We start from the raw sequence: 19421 nt of genomic DNA on the forward strand, positions 1-19421 counted from the left end.
TGTGGTGAATTGAATTGAAATCACCACTTGAATGGTGGGAATGACACTAATGTTCCCACTTGAGTTAGTTAGCACATGAATAAGCTTTTCTCAAATACTTGTGAACTAAAATTGGCTTTATGCAAATAAACCAGAGCTTAGCAAACCTTACTAGAAATGTCTAGCACTTACATTAGTATTAGTTTGCGAGTACTTGAAGTACTCACGGCTTTGTCCCTGGCTATTCAAATGGCCAGAGTATGAAGATGAACAAGGAGATGACCAGCAGGACGCCTACGACAACTAGGAGTCTTCCGACGTCAAGCGTTGGCCTGTGGACTAGAGAGTCCTTGCATCTTACGCTTCCGCTATGAACTGATGTTTGTTCGTTGATCGATAGATCAACTATTCGTGTAATATGGATCATGTGATTCCAATTTGTAAGACAATATGGTTGTAATGAATGATGACTGTGATACTTAACTATTATGCCTCGCAACAACAATATTCCTGGGATTGCGATGTATGGCATAATAGGCATCCGGACTTAAAAATCCGGGTGTTGACACATCTGGGGAAAACGAGGACGGCGAGACGGGTCAGCTCACGACGATCACTACACATGCAGACACGGCGGGGACAGCTAACTTTTTGTTCGAAGTCGGCGCCGCTCTCTGGGCGAGTCACGATCTCCTCCTGTATGCCGTGCCATTTGCTGCATGCCGTCTGTATGATCCCCCAATGGGTGCCCATGGCCTTGTCTCCCCGGTTCATGATCGTCTTGTTGAAGTAGGGATCGACGAGCTTGCGTTCGTCGAACGCCTGCTTCACTCGAAGCCAATACGTGTCATACGACTGATTGGCCCCGGTTATGCCGTTCATGGACACGGTCATCCAAGCTTCGGCGAGGCACTCCTCTTCCTTCCCCGTCCATTTGATACGAGGTTCGGCAGGCGGCGAGTCCTTCTTCCTCTTCTTCTTTCCCTTCGACAAGTTGTCGACGGCGACCTCGGTTTGAGTTGGCTGTTCTTCTTCTTCTTCGACGGCTTGGCTTCCGTCGGCCACATCTTCCACCCAGTCGTTGCGCGCCGCGACAGCTGCCGTCGCCCTCGCCTCCTCTTGCGTGAAGAACCCCGGGCTCGCAGCGGTGGCCATGGAGCCGGAGTTGATCATCTCCTGGATCACGTCATCGTTCGACGCCGCCATCGCACCGAACGGGAGTGGCCCTCGTCGCAGGGCCGGCGAGATGCCCTCGTGCTGGTTCTCGTTCAGGTTGCCGACGGCGAGCTCGGGCGGCGCCGGCGTGAACCTGGACGTTTTGCCGTAGGTGGCCTCTTGGAACATGGCAGGCGACGACGGCGAGAAGCTCGAAGGGGAGGAAGTCGACGGGGAAGTGCTTGTACCTTGCATTGGCCATTGGCCGGGGAACATGGCGGCGGCGCCGCCGCCGCGAGCATGGCCCATGCTCATGGCCATGGAGACCTTCCTCGCTTGTTCGTCCTGGGCGGCCGCCGCCGCCCTCTTCGCGGAGAGTTTTTTCTCCCTCTCCGCCCTGCCGCTTGTTTCGATCTGGCGCCGGAGCTCGTCCGCCGCCCACTGTGCGTTGGACATACCCGGCGGCCGCTCATTTGGCAACCGCGGCTTCCTCGCCTTCGGCGGCATGGTGGTGGACGAGAAGACGAGGAGGAGAATGGAGAGACGAGGAGGAGAATGGAGATGCCTATCCACAAATTCGACGGGAGAGAATGAGGATATGCAAGCAAATTGGAGGGAAATCGACAGGATTTGGCTTTCCTGTCGCCGACTACGAGGGTCCACACGATGTTTCGCGCCAAATTCTTTCGTCCGGAGTCCCCGAGCGCGCCTCGGGGAACCGGAGATGACGTGGGCTCGCCGGATGAATGAAGGACCAAATAAACGAGGAACCGGGGTCACGACTGGGACGAATTTCGCCATCCGGATGAGAAAAACGGCGCTCGGGGGCGCGACTAGACGAGTGGGATGCTCCCATGAGTTTGTGCACTCAAATTGGACTTACTAGTACGTTTCGTGTAATAATAAAAATGAAAAATAAAACGAGTCCATCGCGAGGCCGATAAGGGTACACGTGCGTGGGGCTTGGCTTGGTTTTCTTCTTCGAGTAAACTGCACCAGCGGTCCTAATTCTTTTCACGTGCCTTCAGTTTGGTCCCTATTCTTTAAAATGGAATAAGTAGGTCCTAAATCTTTCATAAATGCTGCAAGCGAGGTCCTATTTTGGTTTGACCGCTTTGACCTGTCTATGTGGCACTTTGACCACTGCTACGTCGATGGTTTTGCCCACAAGAGGTGCTGGGTAGACATGTATATTTGCAAAAAGGACCCCTAACTTCTATTTCTTCCTAAGAAAGTCCTTATTTCTCTCCCAACCTACCCTAGCCCCACTGATGTCCCTCGTCGCCGCCGTTCGGAGCTTCGTCGAGCCCTGCTGAGCACGCCGTCGAGACCGCCTCGTCCCCCTCAATCTCCTCTCCAAGATATGCCGGCTGGGATGGCCGGAATTAGCGTCGCTGTGGTCGTCTTCCCCGCAGCCGGCCGCGCTCGTTGCCGTCGATTAGCCGACGTGCGACCTCACCTGAACTCGCCTTCGCCACCCACGCGCTCTTGGTGCTCCAGCACCTCTCCATCCCCTCCCTCTCGCTTTGTATCGCGCTGCCGTCGAGCACCATCGTCCGCCGCCGTCGGACCTCGTCGTGGTCGTCGCTCCGACGACCATTTTGGAGTGGCGCCGCTCTCAGATGGTCCGCCGTGTCCTCCCGTGTCCAACGCGCGCGTGCCCGTGCACATTCCTAGCGTCAAGGCCTTGCTCGCCGGCCGCAGGCTGACCTCGCCGTGGTCGTCGCTCCGACGACCATTTTGGAGCGGCGCCGCTCCCAGATGGTCTCCCGTGTCCTCCCACGTCCAACGCGTGTGTCCGCGTGCCCGCGCGCATGCCTAGCGTTGAGGCCGTGCTCGCCGGCCGCCGCCGGACTCGCCGTGGTTGTCGCCGAAGGGATGGTGGAGCGAAATATAACAGGAAAGGAAGCTCTAGGGGCTAATTGCAAAATTTTACCTCCAACTGTTAGGCCGTGTGGTTCCCACGGCCGATGTGGCACCGGTCAACAGGGGTCAGACCAAAATAGGACCTCGCTTGCAGCATTTAACAAAGATTTAGGACCTACTTATTCCATTTAACAAATATTTAGGACCTACTTATTCCATTTTAAAGAATAGGGACCAAACTGGAGGCACGCGAAAAGAATTGGGACCGCTGGTGCAGTTTACTCTTCTTCTTCCACCCATCGCTCTCGTCGTCGTCCTCCTCCTCCTTGCTGTGTCGCCGCGCGCAGAGGGGCGTAATCGCCTTCGCCTTGGCCTCCTTCCCACCTCTTTCGCCCCAAACCTAACCCTTTCTCTCTACCCTCGCCCTCGCCCTCGTGCCGAGCCCCAATTCCAGCTTCCCAACCCCTCCGCCCAGCACGCCCCACGCCTCTCTCTCCCTGCGCGCACGGCCGGCGTGGGCGGCGGCGGCTGAACGGCGCGTGGCCGGCGACCCCGCCTGCCTCTTCGCACAGGTACCGCCCCTCTCTCGGAGCCCTATCTCCTCTGTCCCTCTATGCTTACTTTGGAGGCCAGGCTTAGTGAAATTTCTCTCCAAAATCTCAACTCGGTGTGTTGGTTCGCTAGTTGTATTGGTAAATTTCCCCCCAATTTTTCTTTATAGTTCAGATTTCTGCGGAACCTGAACTCTGTGTGACTGTGCGCGCTTCAGATCAGATTATGCCTTTCATGTTTTTCTGCTAGAAATCGTGCTATGATGCAACACCCAGTGACACGCAATTTTGTGCCATTGGACATCCTCCACTTGCAAAATAGCCGTGCCTATCACAAACCACACTTACAATATTCACTTCTCTCATTCCAGGGGAATAAACTAGCACGCACAACAGATGAGGAGCTGCTGATAGGGGCTCCTTCACTTGGCGGGAATTCCTTTTGATCTCTGCTTCAGATGGCGGTTGGAGTGACATCCCAGCTCTTCCAAGGAGTCACTGCTACCAACAACAGATTAAGCCAGACCAACAGATTTAGAGTACGGGTAGCTGGCTCCGAGATGAGGCGTTCCCTCCTCCCATCCACTTCGTTGCCTTCACTTGCTTATGTATGTTTCCTTACAGTCTTGCAAAGCTAGCATCATATCTGGACGTTCTTATATTATTGTTGAAGGGTTTAAGTAGTTCATTTATCGTAATTTATTTGGAAGACATTTCCCTTGCATATAAGCTAGTAGTTATTAATGTTGCAAACGATAATACATCCTCCAGAAACAGGAGGCTGTACAAATCTATTGTCTTAAAGAATGAACTATCCCTGCCAATTTCTCTTTCATGTAAGCACACCGGGTAAGGCTGGATGCACTACCCAAATATTCGATTGTTTGAATTTTCTCCTAAGAAGACAGACTAAGGATATAAAGCTACTCTTGTTTTTTCTACCAACATGTTGGCAAATACAATGTAGAGCAGATCCACATTTGCGTTAGTGTATCTACCATCTTGTTTAAGCCGTCGAAATCATATACAAAATTTATATATGTACATCATATTCTGTGAATTAGTTTTGCAAAATTAACTCCCCTAGTTTATTACATCACGAATCAGTTCGAAAACAAAAAAATATGGTAGGTTAGTTGTCGAGAACTGACCATACACACCCTTATTAAATGACATGGCACAACCACGTAACCACTTCGAAAGCATTAAAGTAGGGTAGGAAGTGGAAACTTTGCACTAAGTGCACGCTTGATTCCCACAATAGACGAATATTTTAATCAGAACCATTTAGGTTGAAAGCCATAGCACTAAGAGCAAGTACAATAAGGTACAGTCAGCTGGCTATAAGAGATAAAATGTTATAAGTTTGCTTAGTTGGAGGAAAAAGATTAGGAGAGAGAAGGGAAGTGGGCTCTTATCTAATAGCCAGCTCTAGCACGTGCTCCTAGGCACTATGTGAGACCAAAAAGTGGGCCATGTATTATAAAAGTACTACACTTTTATAGCTTACTATTGTACATGCTAGATATAAGTTGACTATAGATGATGTGGCAAATTGTTGTAGCCGGCTACCGACTACACTATTGTTCTTGCTCTAATACCTCCCTAGGCCAGCGACAGTTGTAGTGATATGGAGGCTGCATACCACCACATCTGGATGGCAAGGTGCTTTCGAAAACTAAAATTTTCTGTACAGATCAATATGTTCAGAAATGAGAACTAACTGCTGGCAAGAATTTGCTTGTGATGACATCAAATGCGTTGGTTGACTAGACAATTATGACATCAAATGCGTTGGTTGACTAGACAGTTATGTTCTTTTGTAATTATACCGTCATTCCTCAATACATGTCATTTTAGGTGATTTGGAGTAAAACTTCCCAAAAATTGCATCATGAATGTTTTTGCTTAAGGGCCATATATTTTGGGGCGCAGAGCATTTTTATTGACTAATATCTAGCACAGTACTGGATTGAGAATACGAGAATGACACTAATCGTGCCAATGATACTTTCATAATATTTGTATTTGTTGGCTGTTACTTCTTAGTAATATTAATCAAAGCATATCACATTCGGATATTTACCTTGGAGACTGAAATCAAAACCTTACATTAGGAACATATGAGCTATCCTATTGAATTTGATACTTCTATATGCATCTATTCGACGACCTAAGTTTATGTTGTTGGATATATAGTTCTAGTAGGACTACTTGTTTTAATTTCGTTGCCCTAGATAATGGATTCATAATGTATGGGAGGTTATGGCACAGTCTTTGTTGCTCCCTCGTAATATGTATGTATATGTATTAATCAAGTCAATACTGTAGTCCAGAAGGCACAATGTTTTTCTCCCTCATTGATTTTGTATATCTTAGAGAATACGTTTTATTTTCCTTGCAGGGGAAAGATGCTACAGTGCATAACTTATTCGAGAGGAACTTCATGCCCATGCTTTATGTGCCTTGTCGACATCGGGCCTTGAGTGTTAGATCTTTTGCCTTGCCAGTTGCTTTGAAGGAAATTCCTTTGGTCAAAAGCGCGTCATTAGTATTGACTAGGTAGCTCTCCTCATGTCATTATTTACTTCTAAAGTTTCTGGAATGCTTAGATAGTTTGCATTGATGACCAGATGACACTAATCTGGATTATTCAATTTCTACCTGTAAAATGTCATTTTGCAGAAAAAATATTATTCTGTTAATCAGAACATGTAACAACTATATATTTTATAATGTATGTACCACCGGTAGGTTGGTACATTGCAGCATCTTTGCGTGTAGAAATTAAGATAATGAAGAATCTTGGGTACTGATTAGATGCCTTGACATGCGTCATGCGTCATGCGGTATCATCTGTACAGTGTCTTATTTTTTTATTAGCAACATATTAATTACACCAACATACTAGCCGATATAGTTTGGTTACTTAGTCTTAAATGTGAACTTCTATGGTTGATGATAGTCTTGCGTAGGCTCCCATAACCAATTCAATAGACTATTATGTATTAGTTATCCTTTTTTTTCTTTCTTCCATTCTTGAACGTCGTGTTTGTACCCTTTTATGCAATTTAAGTCAGATTATCCTTGAGTTGTCACTTTTTTATAGCTGCCTCTTTTCTTCTTTTTGTTCCTTCGACAGGTCATGTGACACTTTACTTGCAAATCCTGCTACTGCATTTGTGGTACCTGCAATTGGAATAATTGTCTTTGCTCTATGGGGTTTTTTGCCTCTGATGAAGGACATTAGAAACCGTTTTGATGTATGTGCCTGTCCCATGCAACATTATTTTCTGTTTTTATATTTATTCCTTGCTAAAATATCAATGCAACCTTGCAGCATGGAGGCAACTGGAAAAAGAGCCCTACCTACCTAATATCTAGTTCCTACCTTCAACCTTTACTCCTTTGGACAGGAGCAACACTTATCTGCAGGTATGTACACAGCAGAGAGTAATTATTTTTCTTGCAATAACAATCCCTATCTGATATGTTGCTGAATTTCTTTTGTTAATTGTGCCTCAGATGCTTAGTTCTGTTTGCTGATTTTCTGTTATTATTTGCGCCCTTTGCTCATAAATTATCCTACAGGGGTTTGGATCCAGTTGTGTTGCCTTCAGCATCAAGCCAAGCTGTTAAAACACGGCTTTTGACTTTTGTGAGATCATTATCGACCGTCCTGGCTACTGCATATATTATGACAAGGTAAAAATGATACGATCTCAATGAAAAGCCCCAATGCCTGTTTACAAGTTATATCTTTAATGATTCAGTCATGCAAGTTGCTTATGAGTAATGATGGAATTTGTTTCTGTTTCTTCATGCAAAAGCACTTACTGAATCTTGGAATTAGGCCATTGACAATCTCTTACTCTGGCTTAACAACAATTTTATCAACCATGTTTGCAAGCGGATAATCTTGGACTGGCTAACTTTTTTTTTTTGAACCCGACTGGTTAACTAGACAGAGGTGTTATAGCTGTGGGCCATTAGTAGAGCACAAGGAAAGACAACAATAATAGCAGTCACAAGAAATAACCTAATCATATATGATTAGCTACCTTTTTGTATTAGTTATGTTGCTTGGGCTTTAAGAATTAGTTAAGCTGGTTGCATTTTACTCCCATTCCTCAAAGAGAAGGCATATAAATTTAGTCCCTGGTTGCAGGTTAGACCAATTTCATACTTCTGTTTATATTGGTCAAACTTACACTACATTAACTTTTGGCTAAAAATACACGCCTTGTTTTTAGGAATGGAGGTACTCCCTCCTTTCACTATTATAATATGTTTTAGATATTTCAATGTGGACTAGATACAGACCGAAACAATTGAAGCTACACACTGAAACGCGTCTAGATACATGCATTTTCGAGAAAATCTAAAGCATCTTATTAATAGTGAACGGAGAGAGTAGTAGCTAGTTAAGACTGTATTAAGTTCTGTTCTATATTTTAGCTGATGTTTTTAAGGTCTGTCTGTACAAAAGGGGAAGCAACCCAATTGAGATGAACTAAATTATGTTACCTTTATATCTCCTGGTTCTCCCTAGGCCGAACCACCTCCCTATCTTCTCTCTTTTTTCAATCTACCTACGGATGTGTTTCCCCGTTATTCTTCTCCTATACAAGTACATGTTGAGATTTGCTAACTTACTAAAGGTAAGCCAGAGAGCTGTAGTAAGTCACCTGCCTTTTTTATCCCCCCCCCCCCCCCCCCCCCCCACACACACACACACCACCAGTATTCTATCTAATTTCTGTTATGTGTAACATTACCTGTTCCAGCAATATTAATAATTATTTTAGTGATTTGGCTGGCGTTGTAAGGGTTTCCAGTATTTTAACTTACTTAGTGGGAGCGGGACCCGAAGCTGAAAAAAACCCAAACAAAACTACTACATATTAAGAATAATAGTTATTCAGGGAGATAATTTAGACATATTTTTTCATAAAGCCTGAACCTAAGGCCTTTTACCCATTTTTGTGGACTTTCTTAGAAAACGAAGCCCCTTTTCCATGGAAACTCCTGCCATTTGTCTGATGTCCCTGGGCCTGTGCTCAACCTGCCATGTCGCCTCTCCAGTCTAGCTAACACACTTAAATCAGGGCTGGGGTTCAAGTTCAATTTTTTAGAGAACATGCAAACAAGCATGTGTATATATTTTAATTAAGTTCAGGAAGTGGGATTTATTTGACTGCCCTGGACAATTTTAAAGAGCTGCAGAATTTGGATCTTTGAATATTTGACAACCGATCCAAGACACCGCGCTCAACGACCAACCTGACCAGCTGGTCTGGAAGTGGACGGACTCCGGCATCGACTTGCTGCTCCTGGAAATTGGTTTGGAAGACATGGGCACCACCCAAAGTCAAATTCTTCCATTGGCTGGCAAGCATGGACAGATGTTGGACTGCGGAGCGCCTAGCCCGTCATGGCCTCCCTCACCACCAACGTTGCCTCCTCTGCGACCAGGCGACGGAGTCGATGCACCACCTGATGCTGGAGTGCCCCTTCACCCGACAGACGTGGCATGAGGTCCTGGCCTGGCTGCGGATGACGGCGAGACCACCTGACGGCGAGCCCAGCCTCATAGACTGGTGGCACCACGCCAGACAGGACACGCCAGCGCCCCTCCGCAAAGGGCTTGCATCCGCCACTCTCCTGATCCCATGGATGATTTGGAAACACAGAAACTCTTGCGTCTTCGATGGAGCTCAACCTTCCCTGCAACTCTTGCTGCAAAACATCAAGGATGAGCTTAGGGCTTGGGCTAGGGCAGGGGCTCAGGGCCTACGGGTCGTGCTGCCACAAACCTGGGATGTACACTGATGTTCATGTGTTTGTACCATACTCTGCCTCCTAGGAGGATGTAAATAACTTCTACCTTTTCAATGAAATGAAACGCAAAGGTCCTTTGCGTTTTCTCGAAAAAAAAAAAATATTTGACAACCAAGTTCCCTGTAGCGCCGTACTTCCGTAGAAAGGGGTCCAGGGAAAAATTATTGAGAGGTTCTGTTTAGGTGATCTACCTTGTTTTTATGGTCAGTCGGTTCTTTTGTATGCATATTTTTATCTGTTACTTCTACTAATACAAATTCATCTTCTGTTAGCTTGATTCAGCAGGTACAGAAATTCCTAGTGGATATAAAAAGCCCCAGTGATACTAGAACTGTAAGAACAATGTCCTATAGTATAGTGATTAAATTATTTAGAGTATAAGTTGTCCCTCAATTTTTGCATGTTGTAGCATTACTTATATTTACAATCTGTTTTTGACAGATGGGATTGGATTTTACCATGAGAGCTGTTTATACTGGTATTTGGATTGCTGCTGTTTCGCTCTTTATGGAGTTGCTGGGCTTCAATACCCAGAAGTGGATTACTGCTGGAGGTTTCGGGACAGTATTGCTTACGCTTGCTGGTCGTGAGGTACTGCAGTTCTCTTATTGATAGTATTATTGCTGTGCTCTATGACTGATAGCTATGGTGATTCATTGCAGATTTTTACCAACTTCCTCTCAAGTGTCATGATCAATGCCACCCGCCCATTTGTAGTGAATGAATGGATCAATGCAAAGATAGATGGTGTTGATGTATCTGGTATTGTTGAGGTTAGTATTGGTATGCTTTATTTGAAGTTGAATTATCTATCAACTGTTGCAGAATTCTTTTGTCCCAGCAGCGATCTAGCTATTGAATTTGATTTTCCTGTAACTCTGAATTATATTTAGATGGAATAATATCAGTATATCAACTCACACCCTCATACAAGATATTTTGTATGCTTCACTTTATCTCTACTTCAAATTCAACTAATGTGATTTTTAACTCTCTTCTGGAAACAGGCCTTAATTTACCTGCACTGATTTCAGTCACACCCTCATACGAGATACTTTTGATGCTACATTATTTCATCACACTAACTTTAGTTTATTTATTTTTCAGCATGTTGGCTTGTGGTCACCAACAATCATTAGAGGTGATGACAGAGAAGCTATATACATTCCCAATCATAAGTTCACAATGTCTATATTGAGGAATAACACTAGGAGAAATCATTGGCGTATTAAGACGTACCTTGCTATAAGCCACATGGATGCTGGAAAAATTGGAGTAAGAACTTTGAATTAACCCTGCACATTAAATATCTTCCATTATTTTTGTATCGGTGAATTAACTTTTAAGATCTATTTTTAAACATGTTTCTCTGTTTCTTTTTGTAGATAATCGTTGCAGACATGAGGAAAGTGTTGGCTAAAAATCATCATATAGAACAACAGAAGTTACATAGGAGAGTATTTTTTGAAAAAATTGATCCAAAAACTCAAGCACTTATGGTAATTTCTTGTATTAAGGAATTATATCTTTTGATTAAGTACTAGTTAGAGTTAATCGTTATGAAGGGTTGTGTGGTGAGTATCGCACAACTTGGTAGGCCAGAGCCTTCTTAGCCTGTACATGGCTAGCTTTTGCCTCTTTCCTGTTCGCTTTACTTGATTATGCTTGCCAAGCTGTTAAGAATGTGACACATACTAGTGATTTAGAGTTATTTTAGGCCCTTAGATGACTTGTGCTTGACCTTGATGCTAGTTTCCAGTCAGATACACATGCATATTTTGTGTATATTCTTAAAATGTCAAACCACTTCCGTTCTATTTAAGAAAATGAATGTGGCAGAGGAGGCCTCCACAGCGTTTTGTTTAAATAATAAGAACCCAAAACACGCATTCATGAGGACTTCAACCCGGGTGGCTGGCTTGTACATCCACTCCCCTAATTTCATCACTTCTGTTCTGTTGCCTTAAGTTTGGCACAAATTCTAAACTTCTGTTATGTTCCCTTGAGTTTAGAACTTGTGCAGAATTTTGCATCCATCATCTTAGGTTTTTATCGTTTTGTTGTGTTGTCCTGCAGATTTACATATCCTGCTTTGTGAAGACATCACATTTTGAAGAGTACCTTAATGTCCAGGTATTTTTTTAATATGATGCTACATATTCTACTTGCAACTGAACATGGTACATGTTTAGTATAGCGTATACACATGGTGACTTGTGCTGAACTGCATAAGTTTGTCAAGATAGCTTGTATCATTAATAAAACTGATGCTCACTTTTATTAGAAACAGTTTTACAGGGAGTAGTCTTGACCAATTGTCGCCATGTTAGAACTAACAGTTACAACCAGGGATCCATCTCCTGTTACCGGGCTGATTACCACTAATAAGCGTGAACTGGAATTTTGCCAGCTAATGGAGGATACTGGTGATAAACCACCCACAGATCTTGTGGCCAAATTTAGAAACCAATATTGAAACAGTACCAGTAAATGCCTGTAGCTGGCCAATCAGGATAGTAACTTTACGAGTGTAAAGGGCATCTTTCTCTACTTCTCTTTGATGTACAGACATACACAAAACGTGATCTAATGGTCTGAACCTCGGTGCCACTATAGTACGTACGGAGTAATAAAAAATATAATGCATATAAGTTAGTTCCAATGTAGTTTTTCTGGTTATAAATATAAGTGTGCATGCAGTATTTGTACGGGATACAAATCATGGGGACATGCACTATGATTATCTCATAATACTTCCACTGAGATTTGGTAATGGTATAGAAATCAGGGGAACACACGCCGTGATTATGTCACAAGATTTCCAACTAGTTTTGGTAATGGGGTAGAAATAAGGAAAACATGCAGCATGATTATCTCACAATATTGTGAGCTTCATTTTGCCAAATCTTTGCTTATTCTGGCCGTTTTCAATCCTCCCTGTTTCTAATTTGGTACCGACTTGTTTTTGGACTGGGAAGTTGCCATTTGACATAAAAGCAAAGCAAATTAGCCTGAAAAAGGTAAATCAAGAAACCATCAAGCGCATGTTTTGGGTGTATGAACCCCGAGCCTTGAATGAGATTCAAACATGTTAGATTGTATATTTTCAGGAAATTTGTGCATTCCCTTGACCATGATTCCGAAGGATTCGTAAAATCATCCTATTGCTGCCTGACGCATTTATCATTGTTCAGATTTTTTTTTCTTGCATGTTATGGGAAGAAGTACAGAAGAGTTCTTCATTTTTCTATATGGAATGATATATGACAGGAGAAGCCGAATACTTCATCAGGATTTTGCATAGCATAGCACAAGAAACAATAAATTCTATACCTGCAGTACTACAAATATAAGTGATCTAATATTTCAATGTTCCAAATTGCAACAGGAAACAGTTATGTTGGATCTTCTTACAATAGTTGGCCACCACAGGGCAAGGCTTGCTACACAAATTCGAACAGTTCAGAAATCATATGGCAATGCGGACATTGATAACATTCCTTTTGGAGAGGATACATATAGTCGTGTACGTGGCCGTCCGATCCTGATCGATACTTCTGCAAGGCTCAGTGAGGACAAGAAACCTCGACCGGTATCACGCGAAGATCAGAAAGTCAAGACAAGTGTATCAGTCGAGACCAAGTCAGCTTCAGCTGATGCACCTGACGGTTCTAGTTTAAGCAACTCCGAGAAGCAGGAAGAGAAAAAAATGGTACCAGACGATATTCGAATGAAGAACAGCAAGAACGATAATGTGAAATCAACAATACCATCCCCGACAACTCCGTGGGCAGAAACTACTGATCCTGTAGCTTCCAAGCCTGGTAAAGGGAAGGCTCAAGGATCAGAGGCTACAGAACGACAAGGAGATAGTTCAGTTCCAGTGACTAATCCAAAGAAGGAATCAAGACCTGCGTTTGAAGATAACATTGTTCTTGGTGTAGCTCTTGATGGCTCCAAGAGGACACTCCCAATTGATGAAGGAATGAACCCTCATCTATCCCTCTCTGAACATGAGCAAGACACCGTTGAGGCTGCTTCATCGCCTAAGAAAGGTCAAAGCTATTCACTGTCAGGTCAAGAGAAGGCTGACCAAAGGAATCCTGACAGGTGATCCATGCCGAAGTATATATCTTTACCAGTGATGAAAATGATATTTGTCACCAAGCCAACCTTTTTTGTGCGCTTGTGCAAATGCGATCTGTCACTTGGCTCGCTTATATATGTTTAAGATATATAAAACGCCAGTGGTACTTGTTTTGGCCGGGGAATGTACCTGTTCAATTACACATTAGGAATTTACTGCCAGGCTTGTTAAAGTCAGCAAGGGGTTTTCCGTACAATACTCTGTACATATGTTGGATCTGCTGTAATGATCTAGATAAAGATGATTTGGTTGTTCATTGCAGGAAACTGGTTTAGACTCTGATATTCAAGTCATGTTAGCCGCGTGTTTAGAGAAAGTGTGAAGTGTGTTGCTATGATTTTTCGCTCAACATTCCATATCACTTTGCTGTTCCTGGGCATCACGTGATAGCCAGCGAGGACGCCGCATGTCTCCACGGCCATGCCGGCGCCTGGTTTGGCTCGGCTGTCATCAGAGGAAGTTCTACCGCACTTCTCTTAGCCGTCAATCTATATACGTGTATCCTTTCTTTTCGCGTGGCTTACTGATCACATCGGTAGATATGAATTTGTACAGTAAAATATGCTATGTCTTATTTTGTCAGCGAGCTGTAGCTGTCACTTACTCCACCTTCTCCTCTTCGCCGTTGTTGCCATTGCTCTCTCGCATGTCGTCGCCGTCATCAGGACATTCACAAAACAGGAGCAGTGATTATGCAGATCGGAGAAACAGGGAAGAAATACAAATGTCGGCAAAAGGAGAGGAACCTAGGCGTCAAGCATGCATGCTTTAGGTAGCAAGAAGAGAAAATAAGCAATAGAGGAGAACAGAGGATCCATCACAACCGGAAGGAAGATAATAGAAGGGCGGCGGCTGCACAACTTTGACGCTTAATTGCAGGAAGAAACGGCTCCGCAATCCGCATATCCTTTATTTATGGGTGTGGCTATTTCTCAGTCGATTAAGAACTAACTTCGTTCTCAGTCAAATTATGTTAAATCTCAGTTGCAACTCATGTTGCAATTGATAACTAGCACGAATCACAAAGCAAATAGAGGTGTAGGACTTGACTGAGCACAAACTTAACTAGTTCTCAACTAGATGAGAACTAACAAAACCTTTTATTTATTTTTCTTAGGTGAATGCCGCTCTGCTCTCCTATGCGAAGTAAAGCAGACAACTAAATTGCCAAAGAGTAAAATTTAGAACAACAACTTTTGCACGTTCATATGCATGCACTAGTCATATACTCTCTCCGTCCTAAAATGTAAGACATCTAAGGATTAGTAAAATTGAAATCTTAGTACCTTTAACCAAATATTTAGGAAAAAATATTTACATCTACAACGTCAAAAGAACATATTAAGAAAATATACTTTGTGGTGAATCTATTGATATTGATTCAGTATTATAATGTTCATATTTTTGTGTATAAATTTAGTCAAATTAAAAACGTTGACTTTTGACTAATCTTTAGGCGTCTTACATTTTGGGAAAGAGGAAGTACTACACAGCTAGGTTTAGTCCATATATCTGAGGTGTGACATCACAAATGGTCAAACCACCCAGTAGCACACCTAACAACATGGTTAAATGAAAACACAACATATGTAATAAGATTATACTCAAAAACTATGCACTAGGTGCGTACTTGTCCGTAAAAATCCATGTGAAGAACTCTTGCAACAGCTAGTTACGTAATCTGCATTCAAAGCGAGAAAAGAGTTCAAGACTAGTGTTGAAACAAAGTTGTGACACTTAATTTGGAAACAGAGGGGGTACTTAAGAAAAGGCCCAAAATCACATAAGCATGGGACTTGGTATAAATAATTCCCGGGAAAGAGGTAACTACATGTCTACACGTATACTTGTTAAGTTATCAAGATCGGAATGTTAGACCTTGGGTGCGTCGCGCGCAAGTGAATAATCCTAAGGCAGTGCATGCATGGTGCGGTCATGCCGGTATACACGACTACACACACACTTAAAGAAAGAAAGAAACATGAAGGACAAGTATTTAGCCCATGCCCTAAAAGGGCCCCTGCGGAAAGCACATGTTGGGAGCCGGGTGAAAAAAGGAGATGGCCATGCATGCACAGTATATCCATCTCCTCTCAAGTCTGAATGCATGCATGCTGCATGCCCACGCCACTCACCTTCACCCTGTACCCTCAAAAGGGCTTCCCACTATGTGTCCCCTTCCGCTGGTCCAAGCGCTAGCCCACCTGGGCACCACCCACCCTCTACCTCTACCAGTGGGAGAATGGAGATCCATCCAGCCATGGAATGTAATGAAGGAGCTCCAAAACGCCTCGAAAGCTCTGGCTCTTCCCTTCTTGGCTCAACGTCCTAGCGGCAAAGCGACGAGAATAGTGCAAATCAGAGCGATCCATATCAAGAAAGGGATAAGATCACACGCACACGCGCGAGCATGATGTAGCTATCACCTATCAGGCCGAGGAACGCCATTCCTGTGCTCGATCGATTCGACCCGATCGGTGCCGAAACCTCCGCCAGGTTGCGGCCTCTCTTTTCATTTCCTTTTGCCACGCCGGTGATAACATGTCAGCCTCATCTTTTTAGGCTCCTTTTTCTCCCACCGCGGCGCACCAGGCAGGAATCCATCCTCGATCCTGTTTAACGCGAGACCGGAAACCTCCACCAATGGAGCGCAGGCACAAGTGGCCATTCTTAATCCCCCTGTCAGCACCCAGCACCTTCTTTTGTTAGATTCCGTCGAGCCACCTGATAAGTAAGATTCGCTAGCTCTCCCCTCTCCTCTTCGCCTCACGCGATAACGACCCTGGTTCTCCCTCTCGATCCCTCTTACGCATGCTTGCCTTGCCCGCTATAGAACCGTAGATAGGGATATGCGGAATGTGATGGATGCATTATTGAGCCCCATGGGCGAGTATATACGTGCGTATAAGGATCATCTTGAAGTGCGAGACAAGACACGCGATCTATATATCTCTATCCTAGATTACCTAAACCGTATGTATACTCTAGCACTCCCCCGCAGTCGTAGCGTGCGCGTCGTGAACAACATGAACAACGTGGACGGTCAGACTGGAGATAAACCGAAGTGGACTCCAGAAGACTGACACTCCCCCGCAGTCGTAGCAGGAGCAACGTGGACGGTGTCGTGTCGCGGATGCTTGGACTGTAGAAGAAGCCCATGTGCTCATGCCAGGTGATAGTCCTTTGTGCCGATGTCGAGGTAGCCGAGAGTGTGTGGGTGCTGCAACTTTGGTCGGGGTAGCCGCGCGAGGGGATGTCGTGGTCGGGTGCCGGTGTCGAGGTAGCCGCATTGAAGCCGCAAGCGCATAGTGCGAGAGGAGAGTGACGGAGACGCGTCAAGGCAGTCGTTGAAGAGGGTGTCGATGGCAAAGTCGATGCAGTCGGAGCCGTCGAGAACGAGGTGCTGCCCTAGTTTTGCCAGAACTAGGTACACGTTGGGGACGAAGGCATACTCCGGTTTTGCTAGAATCGAGTACGCAAAGATGAAGTCGGCGACGCGGTCGAGGCAGTCGTAGAAGAGTCGATGCCGGGGAGGACGTTGTCGAAGCCGATGAGGACAAGGCGCCGATCCGAGCTTGCCAGACCCAGGGAAGCATCGGGGACGAAGGCACGTACCGGTGTTGCCAATACCGGACGTGCGAGGGCAGGGACCATCATGGACCATGCGCCAGTGTCAGGGGCGCCAACAGAGGAGGCCTCCAGAGTGGTGGCGAGACGCAGAGCGGCGAAGAGGGCGAGGTGCCGATGCAGTTCGCGGTTGTCGGAGTAGACTAAGTAGTCGGGGACGAGACGATGACGCTGGTGACGAGGTCATGGTGGACGGAGACGTAGAAGGCGGCGAAAACAGCGGATGCCTAGATGGAAGAGGTGTGAATAGATCGTAGCGAACAAGAGGGGGGGGGGGGGGGGTGAATGGCGCTACGAAAAGTTTTAGCCTTTTTCAATTTTAGCGCAACGGAAGGTAAAGGTGATAGCTTTAGCGATAGTGGTGTTCCTACAATGATACTAGGACACGTGCAACAAGTAAGGAATCAACAAGATAGTAAGAGTAAGGAGCGAGACAACCGGGGGCGCGGAGACAAGGTGAGGTTTGTTTCCCGCAGTTCCTTCCACAATAGGAAGTATGTCTGCGTTGAGGAGGTGCTAGTCTCACACAAGAGACAGACGGCCACACCACGAAGGAAGGCCTCACCTTCTTCCTCGAGAGAGCTCCACGGAGGTGCTCTCCCTCTTCCACTAAGGCACCGGTCGAGGCGGTGATTCCTTCACAAGGTTGGGGCGAGCTCCACACACACAAGGATGCTCCCAACACCCTATGGAGCTAGTACATCACCAAGCTAGCCTCCATAGCTGCACATCTCCAATGCTCCACCATAGGAACCCTTCTCCAATGCTCCACCAAAGGAACCCTTCCAATGCTCCACCAAAGGAACCCTTCCAATGCTCCACCAAGGAACCCTTCCAATGCTCCACCAAAGGAACCCTTCCAATGCTCCACCAAAGGAACCCTACCACCAAGATCCACTAAGGAGTATCAACGAATTGGCGAACTTTCTCTCGTTAGAATGATAGATCGGGGTCTCCTCCACCACCCCTCAAAGTATGAGCAAGATTGGTTAGATGGATGGGGAGATCCCCTCAATTTTGAGCTCAGCAACAATGGAGGAGAGAGAGAAGAGCTAATTCGGGCTGGAGAAGAAGAGGCCCTTTTATAGGTCCCTCAAAATCCAACTGTTGTGTGTTGTTTTTGCCTAAGCGGTACTACCGCTTCTGGGAAGCGGTACTACCGCTCTGAGTTCGAATCCCCACAGAACTTGTCCACGTGGACACATAGCGGTACTACCGCTCGCGGTACCGCTTGAGGTACCGCAATAGGGTCCAGACCTTACTGGATCCAAAGCGGTACCAGAGCGATGCATCGTCGTAACGTGTTCTGATACTTAAGCGGTACCGTGGGCGGTACTACCGCTTGCAAGCGGTACTACCGCTCAAGGTACCGTAAAGGTACCGTAACCTGTTCTGTGGAACAATTTCGCGTGCAATCCTCGGAGCGGTATCTCGGGCGGTACCAGTAGGGGTAGCGGTACTACCGCTCCTGGTACCGGTAGTACCGCTATGGCTAAAACAGCTTTTTCCTCTTTTCCTCTCCTACCATGTTACCTCGCGACACACACACAAAACCAGAAAGCCTAAGAACTACGCTTCGGTCTTCTGATCATAATGTGTTTGGCGAGGGCACCGTACACCTTGCAAACCTATCAATGACAAACTTTGTGCACGGTTAGAATTATTCGAGTGTTGTTATCAAACACACAAAACAAGGGATATAGATCTTGCTCTTACAATCTCCCCCTTTTTGGTGTTTGATGACAACACACAAATTTGCAATAATTCATAGGATATTATGATAAGGTATTTGGTTTGCAAGAGTAGACGAAGCTCCCCCTAGATGTGTGCATATTTAGAATATGCATTTGTATACAAATGCACACATCCTAGAGAGAAACTCCCCCTAGATTCTACAAACCAAGCACAAGTGCTAAGAAGAACATATAACAAGATCATGTAGCACAAGCACACTATGGAGGTGAAAGATCGAGATGTCGCCTAGAGGGGGGGGGGGGGGGGGTGAATAGGCAATTACAAACTCTTGCGGATTTGTCTTGTAAGAATGCGGAATTAAACTATCGTTTAGTTTACAAGTACAAACCCTAAATATGCTAAGCTCAACTAAGTGTAACAATAGCAACTAGAGCAAAGCAAGATAGGCACAAGATATATGTAGCACAAGTGATAGCAAGATATATGTACTTCAAGCACGATGGCTATCACAAGGAAAGAGAGCTCGGGTATAGAAATAACCGAGGCACGCGGAGACGAGG

General features: G+C 45.1%; 1 protein-coding gene across 1 annotated transcript; it reads left to right on the forward strand.

Moving 5' to 3' along the window:
• Positions 1-3307: 3307 nt before the first annotated feature.
• LOC127332575 (mechanosensitive ion channel protein 2, chloroplastic) lies at positions 3308-13795 on the forward strand. The gene is made up of 13 exons (XM_051358889.2): positions 3308-3572; positions 3923-4159; positions 5956-6113; positions 6694-6814; positions 6892-6986; positions 7143-7256; positions 9665-9725; positions 9834-9983; positions 10055-10165; positions 10500-10667; positions 10778-10891; positions 11469-11525; positions 12781-13795. Exons 2-13 carry the CDS (start codon positions 4010-4012, stop codon positions 13504-13506), a joined length of 2025 nt encoding a protein of 674 aa, XP_051214849.1. The 5' UTR covers positions 3308-3572; positions 3923-4009; the 3' UTR covers positions 13507-13795.
• The last annotated feature ends 5626 nt before the right edge of the window (positions 13796-19421 follow it).

This window comes from Lolium perenne, chromosome 4 (genome assembly GCF_019359855.2).
Source record: "Lolium perenne isolate Kyuss_39 chromosome 4, Kyuss_2.0, whole genome shotgun sequence".
In the NCBI taxonomy this organism is placed as follows: Eukaryota; Viridiplantae; Streptophyta; class Magnoliopsida; order Poales; family Poaceae; genus Lolium; species Lolium perenne.